Raw genomic sequence first — 19,265 nt, 5'->3', positions numbered from 1 at the left:
GCTCCAGTTCCCCAAATTAAGCCTGAATGCCTTCCACATCCCCCCCCAGGCGCTGTATAATCCTCCGGGTTTAGCGCTTCCCCCTTGATTATAATAATAATAATATGGTAATGTATTTCATAAAAACACTGTAAAAAAAAAATTGTCTCAAGCAGACTGCACCTACAATTTGAATAGAATGGTAGTCCTGCACAATACCTGGAGCCAACTTACCTGCTTGTATAAGCTCCCTTCAAGGATGAATGAAGAGGTTGAGGGAGTATCTTGATGTTTGTAAAGCATTCTTGATCAAAAGAACTGGATTCAACTCTTGAATCAAACCTAACTGCCTCCTATTCCTTGGGCACTATGTGACCTTTATGGATTTATTACTTCCCCATGAATAAAAATAATTATCTTTCATTATTTAAACTTTATGGAGGTTTCTCGATGCCAGGAGGGGCTCTTGATCTAAGGAATTAGACCTATGTTTCCCTTCCTTGGACTGATCCCGGACACTTCTGTTTTCCCAAGGCACTGTATGACCTCTATGGGTTTAGTGTATGAATGTATAATAATTTCATTTATGAAGAACCATACAGTTGTTACTTGATTATGAGTGAATGCATGGGGAGTTTTGAACCAAGTGTGGAAGTAATGGTGGTTGGGGATTTCAGTGCTAAAGTGGGCAAAAATGTTGTGGAGGGAGCAGTAGGTAAATTTGGGGTGCTAGGGGTAAATGAAAATGGGGAGCCTATAATTGAGCTATGTGTAGAAAGAGGTTTGGTAATAAGTAATACATATTTTATGAAGAAGAGGATAAATAAATATACAAGGTATGATGTAGCATGTAATGAAAGTAGTTTGTTAGATTATGTATTGGTGGATAAAAGGCTGATGGGTAGGCTCCAGGATGTACACGTTTATAGAGGGGCAACTGATATATCGGATCATTATTTAGTTGTAGCTACAATTAGAGTAAGAGGTAGATGGGAAAAGAGGAAAATGGCAACAAGAAGTAAGAGGGAGGTGAAAGTGTATAAACTAAGGGGAGAGGAAGTTTGGGTAAGATATAAACAACTATTGGCAGAAAGGTGGGCTGGTGCAAGTATGAGTAGTGGGGTAAGGGGTTGAAGAGGGTTGGAATAGTTTTAAAAATGCAGTATTAGAATGTGGGGCAGAAGTTTGTGGTTATAGGAGGGTGGGGGCAGGAGGAATAAGGAGTGATTGGTGGAATCATGAAGTAAAGGGTGTGATAAAAGAGAAAAAGTTAGTTTATGAGAGGTCTTTACAAAGCAGAAGTGTTATAAGAAGAGTAGAGTATATGGAGAGTAAAAGAAAGGTGAAGAGTGTGGTGAGAGAGTGCAAAAGGAGAGCAGATGATAGAGTGGGAGAGGCATTGTCAAGAAATTTTAATGAAAATAAGAAAAAATTTTGGAGTTAAACAAGTTAAGAAAGCCTAGAGAACGAATGGATTTGTCAGTTAAAAACAGAGTAGGGGAGTTAGTAGATGGGGAGATGGAGGTTTTGGGTAGATGGCGAGAATATTTTGAGGAACTTTTAAATGTCAACGAAGAAAGGGAAGCGGTAATTTCATGCACTGGCCAGGGAGGTATACTATCTTTTAGGAGTGAAGAAGAACAGGATGCGAGTGTGGGGGAGGTGCGTGAGGCATTACGTAGAATGAAAGGGGGTAAAGCAGCTGGAACTGACGGGATCATGACAGAAATGTTAAAAGCAGGGGGGGATATAGTGTTGGAGTGGTTGGTATTTTTGTTTAATAAATGTATGAAAGAGGGAAAGGTACCTAGGGATTGGCAGAGAGCATGTATAGTCCCTTTATATAAAGGGAAGGGGGACAAAAGAGATTTTAAAAATTATAGAGGAATAAGTTTACTGAGTATACCAGGAAAAGTGTACGGTAAGGTTATAATTGAAAGAATTAGAGGTAACTCAGAATGTAGGATTGGGATCAGCAAGGAGGTTTTAGAGTGGGTAGGGGATGTGTAGATCAAGTGTTTACATTGAAGCATATATGTGAACAGTATTTAGATAAAGGTAGGGAAGTTTTTATTGCATTTATGGATTTAGAAAAGGCATATGATAGAGTAGACAGGGGAGCAATGTGGCAGATGTTGCAAGTATATGGAATAGGTGGTAAGTTACTAAATGCTGTAAAGAGTTTTTATGAGGATAGTGAGGCTCAGGTTAGGGTGTGTAGAAGAGAAGGAGACTACTTCCCAGTAAAAGTAGGTCTTAGACAGGGATGTGTAGTGTCACCATGGTTGTTTAATATATTTATAGATGGGGTTGTTAAAGAAGTAAATGCTAGGGTGTTCGGGAGAGGGGTGGGATTAAATTATGGGGAATCAAATACAAAATGGGAATTGACACAGTTGCTTTTTGCTGATGATACTATGCTTATGGGAGATTCTAAAGAAAAATTGCAAAGGTTAGTGGAGGAGTTTGGGAGTGTGTGTAAAGGTAGAAAGTTGAAAGTGAACATAGAAAAGAGTAAGGTGATGAGGGTATCAAATGATTTAGATAAAGAAAAATTGGATATCAAATTGGGGAGGAGGATTATGGAAGAAGTGAATGTTTTCAGATACTTGGGAGTTGACGTGTCGGCAGATAGATTTATGAAGGATGAGGTTAATCATAGAATTGATGAGGGAAAAAAGGCGAGTGGTGCGTTGAGGTATATGTGGAGACAAAAAAACGTTATCTATAGAGGCAAAGAAGGGAATGTATGAAAGTATAGTAGTACCAACACTCTTATATGGATGTGAAGCTTGGGTTGTGAATGCAGCAGCGAGGAGGCGGTTGGAGGCAGTGGAGATGTCCTGTCTAAGGGCAATGTGTGGTGTAAATATTATGCAGAAAATTTGGAGTGTGGAAATTAGGAGAAGGTGTAAAGTTAATAAAAGTATTAGTCAAAGGGCTGAAGAGGGGTTGTTAAGGTGGTTTGGTCATTTAGAGAGAATGGATCAAAGTAGAATGACATGGAGAGCGTATAAATCTGTAGGGAAAGGAATTCAGGGTAGGGGTCATCCTCGAAAAGGTTGGAGGGAGGGGGTAAAGGAGGTTTTGTGGGCGAGGGGCTTGGACTTCCAGCAAGCGTGCGTGAGCGTGTTAGATAGGAGTGAATGGAGACAAATGGTACTTGGGACCTGACGATCTGTTGGCGTGTGAGCAGGGTAATATTTAGTGAAGGGATTCAGGGAAACCGGTTATTTTCATATAGTCGGACTTGAGTCCTGGAAATGGGAAGTACAATGCCTGCACTTTAAAGGAGGGATTAGGGATATTGGCAGTTTGGAGGGATATGTTGCGCATCTTTATATGTATATGCTTCTAAACTGCTGTATTCTGAGCACCTCTGCAAAAACAGTGATAATATGTGAGTGTGGTGAAAGTGTTGAATGATGATGAAAGTATTTTCTTTTTGGGGATTTTCTTTCTTTTTTGGGTCACCCTGCCTCGGTGGGAGACGGCCGACTTGTTGAAAAAAAAAAAAATTGTTTTTTTAGGTAGTAGGTTGGTAGACAGCAACCGCCCAGGGAGGTACTACCGTCCTGCCAAGTGAGTGTAAAACTGAAGCCTGTAATTGTTTTACATGATGGTAGGATTGCTGGTGTCTTTTTTTTTCTGTCTCATACACATGCAAGATTTCAGGTATGTCTTGCTACTTCTACTTACACGTAGGTCACACTTCACATACATGTACAAGCATATACATACACACCCCTCTGGGTTTTCTTCTATTTTCTTCCTAGTTCTTGTTCTTGTTTATTTCCTCTTACCTCCATGGGGAAGTGGAACAGAATTCTTCCTCCATAAGCCATGCGTGTTGTAAGAGGCGACTAAAATGCCGGGAGCAAGGGGCTAGTAACCCCTTCTCCTGTATATATTACTAAATGTAAAAGGAGAAACTTTCGTTTTTCCTTTCGGGCCACCCTGCCTCAGTGGGATACGGCTGGTGTGTTGAAAGAAAGAAAGAACTTAATAGTAATCTGAATCTAGGGAAGCTGTGATTTCATGAATAGGGCAAGGAAGAATAACATCTTGTAGGAGTGAGGAAGAGCCAGTTGTGAGTGTGGGGAAAGTTCGTGAGGCAGTAGGTAAAATGAAAGGGGGTATGGCAGCTGGGATTGATGGGATAAAGATAGAAATGTTAAAAGCAGGTGGGGAGTGGTTGGTGCTTTTTTTTTTTTTTCAACAAGTCGGCCGTCTCCCACCGAGGCAGGGTGACCCAAAAAAGAAAAAATCCCCAAGAAGAAAATATTTTCATCATCATTCAACACTTTCACCACACTCATACATTATCACTGTTTTTGCAGAGGTGCTCAGAATACAACAGTTTAGAAGCATATACATATAAAGATACACAACATATCCCTCCAAACTGCCATTATTTAATAAATTATTTAATAAATGCATGGAAGAGGGTAAGGTACCTAGGGATTGGCAGAGAGCATGCATAGTTCCTTTGTATAAAGGCAAAGGGGACAAAAGAGAGTGCAAAAATTATAGAGGAATAAGTCTATTGAGTATACCTGGTAAAGTGTATGGTAGAGTTATTATTGAAAGAATTAAGAGTAAGACGGAGAATAGGATAGATGAACAAGGAGGCTTTAGGAAAGATAGGGGGTGTGTGGACCAGGTGTTTACAGTGAAACCTGTAAGTGAACAGTATTTAGATAAGGCTAAAGAGGTTTCTGTGGCATTTATGGATTTGGAAAAGGCGTATGACAGGGTGGATAGGGGGGCAATGTGGCAGATGTTGCAGGTGTATGGTATAGGAGGTAGGTTACTGAAAGCAGTGAAGATTTTTTACGAGGATAGTGAGGCTCAAGTTAGAATATGTAGGAAAGAGGGAAATTATTTCCCAGTAAAAGTAGGCCTCAGACAAGGATGTGTGATGTCATCGTGGTTGTTTAATATATTTATAGATGGGGTTGTAAGAGAAGTAAATACGAGGGTCTTGGCAAGAGGCATGGAGTTAAAAGATAAAGAATCACACATAAAGTGGGAGTTGTCACAGCTGCTCTTTGCTGATAACACTGTGCTCTTGGAAGATTCTGAAGAGAAGTTGCAGAGGTTGGTGGATGAATTTGGTAGGGTATGTAAAAGAAGAAAATTAAAAGTGAATACAGGAAAGAGTAAGGTTATGAGGATAACAAAAAGATTAGGTGATGAAAGATTGGATATCAGATTGGAGGGAGAGAGTATGGAGGAGGTGAATGTATTCAGATATTTGAGAGTGGACGTGTCAGCGTATGGGTCTATGAAAGATGAGGTGAATCATAGAATTGATGAGGGAAAAAGGGTGAGCAGTGCACTTAGAAGTCTGTGGAGACAAAGAACTTTGTCCTTGGAGGCAAAGAGGGAAATGTATGAGAGTATAGTTTTACCAACGCTCTTATATGGGTGTGAAGCATAGGTGATGAATGTTGCAGCGAGGAGAAGGCTGGAGGCAGTGGCGATGTCATGTCTGAGGGCAATGTGTGGTGTGAATATAATGCAGAGAATTCGTAGTTTGGAAGTTAGGAGGAGGTGCGGGATTGCCAAAATTGTTGTCCAGAGGGCTGAGGAAGGGTTGTTGAGGTGGTTTGGACATGTAGAGAGAATGGAGCAAAACAGAATGACTTCAAGAGTGTATCAGTCTGTAGTGGAAGGAAGGCGGGGTAGGGGTCAGCGTAGGAAAGGTTGGAGGGAGGGGGTAAAGGAGGTTTTGTATGCGAGGGGCTTGGACTTCCAGCGGGCATGCGTGAGCATGTTTGATAGGAGTGAATGGAGACAAATGGTTTTTAATACTTGACGTGCTGTTGGAGTGTGAGCAAAGTAACATTTATGAAGGGATTCAGGAAAACCAGCAGGCCAGACTTGAATCCTGGAGATGGGAAGTACAGTGCCTGCACTCTGAAGGAGGGGTGTTAATGTTGCAGTTTAAAAACTGTAGTGTAAAGCACCCTTCTGGCAAGACAGTGATGGAGTGAATGATGGTGAAAGTTTTTCTTTTTCGGGCCACCCTGCCCTGGTGGGAATCGGCCAGTGTGCTAATAAAAAAAAAAAAGTAATCTGAATACAATAAGTCATAAGTGGAAGAGCATTGAAGTTCACAGTGAAAGCTAAAGAGAGCTGATAAGTTTGGCTTTGACTTGTATGTAGCTGGTAAAAATACAGTACTTTCATGGTGATTTGAATGTGTAGGGGAAACCAATGATGTAAGTGGGTGGCAAACACGTGACACAAACTAGAATTGCCAGTGGTTATTTTTAAGAACATACTGCTGAGAAGTACTAGCATGCCATTAAAAGCAAAACTAATCAGGTATATGCCTAAAAGCAAAAATTCCTTTCTTGTACTGAGGAAAAAATATTAGCATTAATTTGATTTTAGGTGCAATTAAACTATAAAAGTAATTTTTTAACAGTCCATCAAATAATATATGCAGCAACATAAATCTGCTTACTGACCATTAAGGCTGTGCATCAATAAAATAAAATATTATTAAGAAAAAATACCACAATGAAATAGAAAATACAACCCGAGTGCTTTCATGTGCTTACGTATCTTTCATGTGCTTACACAAGTATCTTTCATGTGCTTACACAAGTATCTTTCATGTGCTTACACAAGTATCTTTCATGTGCTTACACAAGTATCTTTCATGTGCTTACACAAGTATCTTTCATGTGCTTACACAAGTATCTTTCATGTGCTTACACAAGTATCTTTCATGTGCTTACACAAGTATCTTTCATGTGCTTACACAAGTATCTTTCATGTGCTTACACAAGTATCTTTCATGTGCTTACACAAGTATCTTTCATGTGCTTACACAAGTATCTTTCATGTGCTTACACAAGTATCTTTCATGTGCTTACACAAGTATCTTTCATAAATAACAAAAAGGCACAATACCGTGACTGGAACGATACACAAATAACCCGCACATAAAAGACAGAAGCTTACGACGACGTTTCGGTCCGACTTGGACCATTGACAAAGTCACACGAGGTGCAATTGATTCAAACTCGTCGAAAAAGAGGACACATGGTTTGGCACTTGAAGCTCTGTTCAGTGTGACTTTGTCAATGGTCCAAGTCGGACCGAAACGTCGTCGTAAGCTTCTGTCTTTTATGTGCGGGTTATTTGTGTATCTTTCATGTGCTTACACAAGTATCTTTCATGTGCTTACACAAGTATCTTTCATGTGCTTACACAAGTATCTTTCATGTGCTTACACAAGTATCTTTCATGTGCTTACACAAGTATCTTTCATGTGCTTACACAAGTATCTTTCATGTGCTTACACAAGTATCTTTCATGTGCTTACACAAGTATCTTTCATGTGCTTACACAAGTATCTTTCATGTGCTTACACAAGTATCTTTCATGTGCTTACACAAGTATCTTTCATGTGCTTACACAAGTATCTTTCATGTGCTTACACACGCCACTTCCTCTGAAGATGTGTATGTAAGCACATGAAAATGCTAATGTTTTATTTTCTATTTCACTGTGGTATTTTTTCATATTTGCAATCATGCATTTTATTGTAATTTCTTCAAAAATATCATTAAGTATTTAACTGAACAATGATACAATCTCAATAAATGTCCAACATTAATTGTGCTCACAAGTACTATAACAAGTAGACCAAAACAAAACAGTTTGAATATAAAAATGAAATCACACTGTCTCTAAAATTAAAATTAATTCTCTCCATTTTAATGTATTCAACACCTTTTTTTTCTGTAATAGCCACAAAAAATTAGTTCAAAAATAATATTTATTTTTCTATCTTGTTTATGCTAGAGTAGCTCTCTTCCCTGGAGATGGTTTACCAAAGCTTCCCTCTTTAGACTTGGTGAAAGTTGCATATAAATGTTCATATCTTAGCCGATCAATCAATGTAACAGAAGGTTTTACTTCCTTCAGTGCAGCATCAATATGTCTTTTAAAAACTCTAAATTTCAAGTTTTTAGACTGGCCACAAGCATTATTTTGTGGAGTGTCACATTCCAGTTTGTCAGTAACTTTTGCAACTAGAACATTTTTATCATCAGTCTTATTTTCAATATCTAAATTACAATCCCTTTTAAAAAAAATTCTTTTTTGACTAAATGTCACTTTCTCTTTATCTTTTTCAAAAATTATTTTTTCCTGTATGGTATGTTTCAAATGAACATCTCTTTCGTGTTCCTGATCTACACTATCATCTCTAGAGTACACGGTTGAGTCTGCTAACTCAGCTACATCATGAGAAACAGTATTTGCAGTGTCTGTCACTTCTTCCTTCACATTACTCTGGTCATCTTGGATTACACCATCATACAAAGTATTTCCAAGAACTTCTTGAGCAACCAGAACTTGAGACGTAGACAAGAGACTCTGGAGGTCTGCACCAGTAAAATTCTCTGTGGCCCTAGCAACCTCTTCCCAGTCTATATCATCACCTAACTCCATAGCTTCACTAAGGACCAGAAGAATTTCTTTTCTATCACTTAATGATGGAATGGGGCAAAACACACACTTGTCTAGGCGTCCTAAAAAAAGAGAAGATAAACACATCATATAAACATATTTATATAAGCTGTATCATTCATTTCTATAAGACAAGTTAAACACTAAGGTATATTAATGAAGTGCCAAAAAGTGAGACCTACATATTCATCCATACTATTGCTCATTTACTAACAGAGCTGAATGACTTTCATATGTATTTTGCTCTTAGTGAAGAAGTAATATGATAAAATCTTAGCTACAAGTCATATTTTTAAGTAAAAATATAGCATTTTAAGTCATTCAAGAATTATGGACACCCTGCATTGGTTTTGTTTTACTTGAACTTTATAATGTATGAGGCAACATAAACCCATCTACAGTATTCCATTTATCTGACAAAGGAGTAAGCAAAAGTTCTTTAGTTATTTTTTAATACATCACCCATTTCCCACTAAGGTAGAGAGCGACCCCTTCCCCTAAAAAATGAAACATTTACCATCATCTATTCTTTAGCTGTGTTTCCAAAAGTGCACGAGACTCTCAATTCAAATGACCTACTTGGCTGTTCCCTGCACACACCCGAGATTTATGCATCCTTTTGATCAACTTATCTGCCTCCCTTTTTTCTAAATGATCAAACTGTCTTGACAAACCCTCAATCTGTTCTCTGACTTAACTCTATCATACAATGAAATGAAACTTATAAAATACCTATTGTTTTATAAATAATATGCTAACTCGTGGAATGCCTTCAATAGTGCACTAGCAAATACCTGGCCGGAGCAGTGCTGGATCAATAAGGTCTGGCCTTGAGGTTGCAGCCAGAATGTAGACACCAGTGAGGCCTTCAACACCATCCATCTGTGTAAGCAGTTGATTCACAACCCGATCAGTAACTCCTGTACTGTCATGTCCACGACGAGGTGCAATTGATTCAAACTCGTCGAAAAAGAGGACACATGGTTTGGCACTTGAAGCTCTGTTCAATTACAATACAAAATAAATTATTAATAAAGGTTGTTGAATATAAAGTATCAGTATCAACAAATTCTATACTTAATAAAAGAACATCTTTAATGTGCCTGCTGAGGACACTATGTAATTGTGCTATAAACTGAGGAACTAAGGCATAATGAAATTTGACTAGCAAGTAACTCAAAACAAAATAAACAGACATTTATTTCAAAAGAAAAAAATTGGATAGAATATGGAATGGAAAATGTTAGTTTAGCAACAGAGTTGTAGATGAGTGAAACAATACAGTACCATGAATAGCAATTTAAGCCAACACCTTGAGTAGATACACAAATAACCCGCACATAAAAGAGAGAAGCTTACGACGACGTTTCGATCCGACTTGGACCATTTACAAAGTCACACTAACCAGAAGTGGGGCAGGACGGCTATATATAGGCCTATATATAGCCGTCCTGCCCCACTTCTGGTTAGTGTGACTTTGTAAATGGTCCAAGTCGGACCGAAACGTCGTCGTAAGCTTCTCTCTTTTATGTGCGGGTTATTTGTGTATTGTTCCAGTCATGGTATTGTGCCTTTTTTGTTATTTAACCTTGGGTAGCTTTCAAAATAGGTTTGACAGATATAGGAGTGAGAGAGGTTAGTCTGAAGACCTGCTTAGTATAGGTCCACAGGCATACTGCAGTGCTCCTCTAATCACTGATAACTTTATTGCCAAACTAATGCTTTCCTATAACTTTTCTAAATCTGAATTAATCCAAGAATTACAAAGAGGTCAATACAGGTGAATAAGACAGAAGGGTTACCAAAAATGTGGATTGAGCAGAAAACAATGAAAGGTGTTGCGCTTAATGCTCTTATGACAAGGGAAGTCAACAAAGTCCACCAGAGCACATACAAAATACAAATTACCTGAGTGTTTCAGAAAAACCATCAACTACTGACAACTCTGCTGTCCACATTAATGTAAGAACCACAGCCATCCACTTCAGCCAAGTATAGTCACAGAAACCCTATCCACCCATTCCCAGATCAACAAGAACCAGTAACCAGAATTTAAAATAAGAAAAAAAATTGGCCTACATGTACTAAATTTTATTACTGTATATACCTCATTACTACAATGCCGGGAGCAAGGGGCTAGTAAACCTTTCTCCTGTACAAATTACTAAATTTATAAAGAAAAACTTTCGTTTTCCTTTTTGGGCCATCCTGCCTTGGTGGGATATGGCCAGTTTGTTGGAAAAAAAAAACCTCATTACTAAAGTTAAAAAGAGAAACTTTTGTTTTTCTTTTTGGGCCACCCTGCTTTGGTGGGATACGGCTGGTGCATTTAAAGAAAGAAGAATACTAATACAGCCACATCAACCCTCTCCATAAACAAATAGAATGTAAGGTGTGAAAAACTATTATTTCTGATGAATTAAGAAATTAAAAATTTTTTTTTTTTGACTTTTACCCATATTCTTCAGTCCAACTATTATGATTTCACAAATAAGACTGATTTTCAGGAACATAACCCACAACAAATGCAAGAGTCGACTGTATATTCTGTATATTTTTTTTTACATCAGCCATTTCCTACAAATGTAGATGAACTTTAAAAGTTAACACATTTACCACTGTTCATTAAATAGCTGTCTGGCCAGAAGTGTGTAGGCATCACAATTCAAATGACCTGCCAAACTGCAGTATCCACAACCACCCTTCTGAGTGCAGGCACTGTATTTCCCACCTTGCCAAACTAACTGGCTTTCCTGAATCCCTTCATATGGTTAACCTTGCTCACACTCCAACAGCACATCAAATCCAAAAAGCACTTGTCTTCACTCTGATCTAACATGCTCATATTTGTTTTCTGGATGCTCAAGCCCCTACCACTTACAACCTCCTTCACACCCTTCCTACAAACGTCCTAATTCTGAAACTTTCTTATACTGTAGATTGATTATTTTGTAAATTTATTTAATTCACCATGTAGCTATGTGAATTGTAAAAGTCTTGTATAAACTTGCTCTACATTCAGTTTAATTAGCTTTTAAACATAAAGATATATGTAGAATATTCTTATTGCTGTATAGGTTTTATCAGATCAAGCCATTAAAAATTTCTCTCACTACTTTCCAGGCTTGAGTAGTATTAATGGTTACCATTACAATAATATGAATTCTGTATATTACTAACCATCTTCACTACCACAGAAAAGCAAATAAAAATATTTTTATTATCATACTTGCACTATTCCTACTGAAATGGGAAGGAGACAAGTATATCAAATATTAAGTGAAACTATTACAAAAGCATTATTTTCAACACATTTTAAGAAATTAAGTAAACATTGTTTATGTAATTTTGATGTTTGAACATTATTTATTTTGGGCTTAGAGTACATTTTACTAGAAAGCTGTACTCTTAATTGCTTTAGACAAATAAGAGCTATGGCAAAGTTCTATGGCTTTCTATTGAAGTACTGGTAACCCCTGACTAAAGAAATATACAGTAGTAGCTCAGGGATCAGTAGCAGTGCCTTTGGCTCACAACCAATGGACCTATTTTCAGTCCTGAAGTGGGTGGATTGTATTATATTGCATTAAGCAATAAACCTGAGTGGGTCATTTAAAACAAGGTGTGGTGGGCACTTGATCCTTACCCATTTTCCTACACCTTTTCATTTCACAGTAAATAGGTACCCGCGTGCTAGCACACTGTTGTGGTCTGCATCCTGAGGGATGGTAGAATATCTTACATATGTAGGATATCAGCTGTTACCCTGCAAATTCAATGATGTAAAAAATAAAACTAGGTTTTTAACCCAGTGAGGTTAAATGTAGTTAGAAATAACACTGGGGATAGGGATGGAAGTTGCTTATTTACCTTTCAAATGCATTTCGGACAGCCTTTTCACTAGCACCAATATATTTTGAGAGAAGCTCTGGTCCCTGCAAAAGAATAAATGTAAATTTTGTAGATAAATAATAATACATGTATAAAATAAATATACACAAAAGACATGATGGTAATTTATTTCCCAATGGGTAACATACTAGGAGCACCTACAAGAGATATAAATTTCATTAGCAAAATGTCCATATAACATATATCACTGTGCTTTATACATAAGAGTAGATAATAAAGGCTAATATAACTTGAGTTAAAAAATGAAAAATAAACCCAATAATACCAGCTTCATACAAATGCCATCAATAACACCTGTTTTTCTTCCTCTGTAAGCTATGCTTGCTGTAAGAGGTGACTAAAATGTTGGGAGCGAGGGGCTAGAAACCCCTTCTCCTGTATAAGTTACTAAATTTAAAAAGAAAAACTTTAGTTTTTCTCTTTAAATTTAGTCACCCTGCCTCGATGGGTTATGGCTGGTGCGTTGAAAAAAAAAAAACTGCTTGTATTATATCACAGATGTATACATGAGAGGCAAAGAAGGGCTAATATTATTGGACAAATCCAATTAACACTTAATTTTATTTGTTTCAAATACAGTGGACCCCCGCATAACGATTACCTCCGAATGCGACCAATTATGTAAGTGTATTTATGTAAGTGCGTTTGTACGTGTATGTTTGGGGGTCTGAAATCGACTAATCTACTTCACAATATTTCTTATGGGAACAAATTCGGTCAGTACTGGCACCTGAACATACTTCTGGAGTGAAAAAATATCGTTAACCGGGGGTCCACTGTACTTTGCAACCATATTTCTTCTAATTCCTTCAATACTTTTTTTCTGCATAATATTCACACTATTCAAGGCCAGGAGTAAAGACTCGACACCTGCAACCACATACTGGTGAGTACCATGGACTGATCTCAAGACATGACATCACTGCCTCCAGTCTTTGTTCTCACAGCAGTGTTCAGAGACCATGCCTTGGAACCAATGTACTGTATTCTGATCCATTCTCCTTTATGCAACCATTGACAAACTTCTTGCTTTTCACAGATTTTTAAACCCTGCTTTTTTTTTTTTCATCTATTCTGTAATTCCCCTCAGCTTTCATAGACCCATCTAGCGACACATCCACTCCTTTCCAACCAGCATCCAATCTTTCATCGCCTCCATTTCTTATTGGTATCATCCCATTTATTTTTTGTCTGTTTACCTTCAATTTTTTTAGGGGAGACACTTCCAAACTCTTACAATAACTTTTGCAACCTCTCATCTGCATGAGAAAATATGACATCTCAAATCTACCTGCATCAGGTTGCATGATCAAGAAGAAAGTTGTACTGCTCAAGTTTTATAGCTCACAGACACTATGCAGAGAAGTACTGAATAAATGACTCTTTTAGATCATGATAGACAACATGTAAAGTGTTGTCTATCATGATCAAATCAAACCAATAATAAGCTTACCTTCACTGAAATTAAATTCAATTGGCAGCTGGCAGTGACAGAATTAGCAAGAAGAGTCTTGCCACAACCAGGGGGACCATATAGCAACACTCCAGAACGAAGTCTCAACTTAATCTTACTAAAAAGGTTTGGATATACTGATGGCCAAGTGAGAGTTTCTTCAAGTGTCTTGCTCGCCTCTGCTAGGCCACCAACTTGTAGGCTTGCATTAGTTTTTTTCTCTGATAACAACAAACCTGCCAGGGTATAACACCATATGCATTATTACCGATATATTAGTCTACCTAAATGTTCATCCACTTTAACATAAATCTACATATGCTCTGCTTATTCATTATCTACTTATCAGTCTATCACTTGTCAATCTTATCCAATCTGTGACTAAATTATGTGCATTAGATTTACCATATTTTACATAAAAAAAATTAAAAGAGGTACACTTCATGTTTAAAAAGAGGAAAACTAAGACATGTACATTTCTTGAGTTCAGTCTAGCTATTTATCTAAATTTATGTCTTTCAACTTTCAATTTTAAAGATCTTTAACAAGGATAATGATAAACTACCACTCTAATGCATACAAATTTACTGTATTATACTGTAAACCTGTCATTTTCCTTACGTAATTCCTAAAACCAAGAAAGGCAATAACATAATGACAAAAAAGATAGAAATATAAAGTTATGTGCCTTGTCTATAACAAAAATTTTATTCTACTTTCCTTCTGGGAATTCCTATCTTGATGGGGCAGTACTGTGAATTCCCTCAAACATTTTTGCCACCTGAATTCTTTGCCTCCATTTTCTTATGGCATAATATGAGTAATGTGAGTAATGAAATAACTGTTTTCAAATTATATTCAGGAACTCTATTTACACTGCAAATTTGCCATGATGTTTGTCATATTCATTAATTATGCTTTGAAAACAATTAAAGAATATCTTTTACTTATGAATAAGAATACCCTGTATACAAAACATTTAAAACATAATGAACAAATGGATGACAACATAATGTCATCCCCTTGTCTATACTATGAATTTAGCTACCTCAGGTTCATAAATAAATTACAGTATTGTGTTTATACACTGTGCTGTTCTTTTCCCAGTTTTTACTGCATATAACAACCAAACTAACAAAAATTCTTGCATAGCTTCATGGTTGTTAAGTCTATGCAACCTCAATATGTGCACCTCCAGTTCATGTCAGGTACGTGACAATATATCTGGTGTGACTTATCCGATATCATCACTTATTCTAGCATAGAATGTTTTAATGTCACCTACTGGGAACTGGAAAACATAACTCCTAGAAAAATGAGGAGTGACATAAGGGAAAGTGTCGGGGCCATTTGATGGAGTCACCACACCTAATCCATCTGCCAGGGAACTTTCATGTTGCGGTAATTACGTACACTATAGTATGCAGAAAACTGATTTTTAATATCTTTTTCTATATTATGTGAATAACTTTTAAAAATTGGAAAAGGATTGTGGACATCCTGCACTTTTATGTACATACATTTAGCACAATAACCCAATATGAAAGAATGTGCAGCAATTGAATTTGATTGTTGCAAGTCTATGTCAACATTTGCTAAGCCCACAATTTAATAGCTATACTGGTTATTTTTATATAGCCGGCCGGACTTGAGTCCTGGAAATGGGAAGTATAATGCCTGCACTTTAACCCTTAAACTGTCCAAACAGATCTATGTTCGCATGTGTAGTGCTCCAAAAGTAGATCTATGTTTTTTTACATATATTCAAATATAAAAAAAAAAAAAAGTAGATCAAAGTTTTTTACATGTTTTCAAATGTAAAAAAGCAAAAAGAAGATCTACGTTTTTTTACATACTTTCAAATGTTGAAAAAACGTAGATCTATGTTTGGACAGTTTAAGGGGTTAAAGGAGGGGTTTGGGATATTGGCAGTTTGGAGGGGTATGTTGTGTATCTTTATATGTATATGCTTCTAAACTGTTGTATTCTGAGCACCTCTGCAAAATTGGTGATTATGTGTGAGTGAGGTGAAAGTGTTGAATGATGATGAAAGTATTTTCTTTTTGGGGATTTTCTTTCTTTTTTTGGGTCACCCTGCTTCAGTGGGAGATGGCCGACTTGTTAAAAAAAAAAAAAAAAAGTACTAAAAGTCATAAAACTCACCTCGAAGAGCCAGAGGTATGTATCCTTGGAAGGCAGCTTCAACATCACAGTTCAGGATGACATCAGAGGTTGTGTCTGGAGTCTCAACACTGTCTTCACTCAAGCTGATGGTTCCATGGGAAAGAGGTACCCTATGTATTTGGTTAGGAAAATCTGACTGGCTTTTCATATTGGAAAATCTTCCTCTTGTTCTGCATTCCCACCGATACTTTGCTTGTAAAAAGGTTCTTAGAGCAAGGTGGCTTAAATCTGGAAGGGCAAAACTTTCTGTCTGTCTGGTAATCACTTTGGTATCTATCAGTATGCACCGGGACAATGAATCCTTGTCAAGTTTACAGGTTTTATCAGCCTCTAGCAGACAACTCTTGTAACAGCATTTATACTTTTTCAAGTGAGCTTTAAGCATAACATTCAGTGCTTTAAGCCTGCCCTCTGGTTCTAAGGGAGTAATTCCAAAAGTGCAAGGAAAATAGTGACACCCTTGAGGGCTCACCAGAAGAGGATGAACACTTGTCCTGGTTATGCATGTTGCAATAACCATTACAGAGCCTGTTTTTGAGTTCTCCAAGTGTAATGGAAAGTCAAGATCCGTTAAAAAGTTTATAAGTTGATCTAAAAGGCCTGTGATCATACTGACCATCTGCACTGTGTGTTCATACACTGGTCCAGAATCTTCACTTATAGATGCCTGTGATGGTACTAAATAATCAACATCATCTAACACAATAATTGAAGGTCTTTTAAAAATAGCTTCTTTGAAGACAAGTTGCAGCTTTTTTTCTACTGTTTCCATTTTCTTTCCTTTCAGTTTCTTAAAACTGACAATATCAGAATGCATATAGTAGGGATAAGCCGAAAGACACTCAAGAAGTGATTCAACTAAGCTAGTTTTCCCTGAACCTTTACTACCCTGCAGAAGTACAAACTGAGGACCAATATTATATGAATCACCTCTGTAGCCTTGTCCAAGCAAGATATGCTGCTTTAAATTTAAGAAGATTCTTTCATCTCCAACATAGGAAAGTTTTGCATGGAAACTTCTATTAAGGCTATTAACTGTACTGTGAATGTATGGAAGACTGGAATACTGCTTCAACAGTGTTACTACCAACAATGGTACTGATTTATTATCAAGTTTCAAAGGAATGCCATCCCTTGTTGTAATAAACACATCAACCATTTTACCATCTAAATTAATTTCTATCAATGTATTCTGATTAATAATCACTGTATATTCATCAGCTAAATTTTTCAACAGCATCTTAACATTTTCACAGAGTAACAATGTTTTAGAATCACCTACTGGTGTGAGAGGCAGTATGTCGACAGACACTGGTATATTCTTGACAATAATATCTGATGTCTGTAGTTCAACAACACTCAGGGTGCCAAGTCTCATAATCCGTCTTAAACAATTAGGAATCACACAATTGTTTGCTTTCAAGAGAGCACTTATTTTACTTGTAAAGTCAACACTTTTATTTCTTCCCTGAATAAAATTTTCCCACACAATAGCTATACACAGACATGAAGCAAGTGCCTCACCACTTGATTTGCTTTTTTGTTTCTGTAATTCATTTGATTTATTTTCTTCTCTAGAGGAAATTGAAACTTCAGAATTTTCTTTCAAGGAATTAATTGTTCTCATGCAACAAATAAAACTAACTTCATCTTTGTAATAAGTATACAACAGACTTTCTCTACTGATGATGATTAGTGATGGGTGATCAAGGAGGCCATCAGTGAACACAGAGTTTAGTTCTTCTGGAACAGGAACCACCCTGTAGCCTAATCGTATCTCTCTCTTTACTGGCAAGTCACACACTGCTTTTTGTTCATTAAGTTTTCTCTGCATATAGTTCAGTATCATTGTAAACATACTTTTTTCAAAACTATTTTGTCCTTGGATTTCCTCATCACCTCCAGATGAAACATCAGAAACTTCAGAGGAGTTACTAGAATGCACCTTTTCCTGATTACTAGTAAAATCATCACTTTCATCCAAAGATTCTGTACTTGTTGGTACAAAGTTAATTGCAGTATATTCTTGAGATCTTTCAGTATCCATGGGTGGGAGAACTTCTACTTGGGTCATGGGTTGGAGAATAGCATATTTGAGAGAAGGTTCAAGACTGGTAACAGTGAGGTAGACACATACTCCACCTTCCAACCACAGAGGAATGCATTGCCCTATACCTATTACCCGTACCTGACTTAAGATTGCAGACTGGGCAACTTCTGCATTGAGTGCCATGTCCTGCCACTGTGCTAGTGACCCAACCATAACTGTAATCGTTGAACAGGGAGGTGGTACCTGAACTTGAGTTAACACACCGACTTCACCATCACTTATTTTGCTATCTTTCAATACTTCTCTGCCAACTAATATAGTGTTCTCCCTCTCTGAGCTTGGATTATGAATATTTCCTGCCCATGAGAGCATAAGAGACTGTCCCTTTGAGGTTTCCAAGCAAAATGTAGGTGTTGGGGCAGGGAGGGTCATGCTTGCCCAGTGGCGGGGAAGAGAGACAAAGCAATGACGAACGGGCCACTCTTTCACCACCACCGGCCGAGAAAATCCTGTTGTCTGCATATTTTCTATGAGTAAATTGTTAATGCCTCTCACTTTTTGAAGTTCCTTTCATCATATAATGGCAAATTTAGCCAGAATATTTTCAATTATGGGTTTCAGTTATCTTAGCCCATCACATCATAAAGCTTCCATGACTGAAGTGTTTCATTCTGTCTGCAATTTTAAGTATCACCGAAGGCCTGACTCAGATTAAATACACTGAAAGGTAGAGAAAAGGATGAAGATTGTATAACAGGTATATTAAAGAGAAACAATAAGGAAATACCATACTTGGTACCAGTGATACTGGGCTATGAAAGTGAAACAAAGCAAAAATTGCAAGCTGTTCAAAAACAAATTCTAGTCAACATAGCAAATACAATATGTGAAGCAAATCTGTGCAAATGAGGATGTAGAATAAGTAACATGCATTATGCTTTCTTCAAAAGGAACAGTTGACATTCTAAGAAACCAACCAATTTTCAGCACAAAGTGCGACTGAACATGATTTCCTCAAAGCAAAATTTTTGTTTGTCAAATCTTTGACTACCCAAAAGTCATACATATTTAAATTTTATTTTAACTTTTATGTTCATTAACTCTTTTAGCACACAATTCCCAGTGAAGAAAATTTGAACTTCATCAATCAGAATTAATATATTTCAACTTCAACTCCTTAAAATACAAAGAAAA

General features: G+C 37.1%; 2 protein-coding genes across 2 annotated transcripts in view; both read right to left on the bottom strand.

Moving 5' to 3' along the window:
* Positions 1–19,265, bottom strand: part of LOC128686137 (ADP-ribosylation factor-like protein 16) — a 31,233-nt gene that overhangs the window by 1,003 nt on the left and 10,965 nt on the right. The window lies entirely within an intron of this gene.
* On the bottom strand, positions 7,649–18,743 carry Pex1 (peroxin 1). The gene is made up of 5 exons (XM_053772819.2): positions 16,001–18,743; positions 13,838–14,073; positions 12,343–12,407; positions 9,267–9,472; positions 7,649–8,534 (listed from the first exon to the last, which is right to left on the bottom strand). Exons 1-5 carry the CDS (start codon positions 18,591–18,593, stop codon positions 7,795–7,797), a joined length of 3,840 nt encoding a protein of 1,279 aa, XP_053628794.2. The 5' UTR covers positions 18,594–18,743; the 3' UTR covers positions 7,649–7,794.

Source organism: Cherax quadricarinatus, chromosome 1 (genome assembly GCF_038502225.1).
Source record: "Cherax quadricarinatus isolate ZL_2023a chromosome 1, ASM3850222v1, whole genome shotgun sequence".
Lineage (NCBI taxonomy): Eukaryota > Metazoa > Arthropoda > Malacostraca > Decapoda > Parastacidae > Cherax > Cherax quadricarinatus.
The sequence above is the reverse complement of the archived record's forward strand: the minus strand, read 5'-3'. Positions and strand labels throughout refer to the sequence as shown.

Bases quoted from the DNA above. Each gene is read 5' to 3' on its own strand.
- Pex1 (XM_053772819.2), bottom strand. From the start codon at position 18,593: ATGCAGACAACAGGATTTTCTCGGCCGGTGGTGGTGAAAGAGTGGCCC. The intron at 12,408-13,837 runs GTAAGCTTATTA...ATTCTTTTGCAG, and splicing joins TGAATTTAATTTCAGTGAAG to GGACCAGAGCTTCTCTCAAA. The intron at 9,473-12,342 runs GTAAATAAGCAA...GTAATTGAACAG, and splicing joins GTCCGAAATGCATTTGAAAG to AGCTTCAAGTGCCAAACCAT.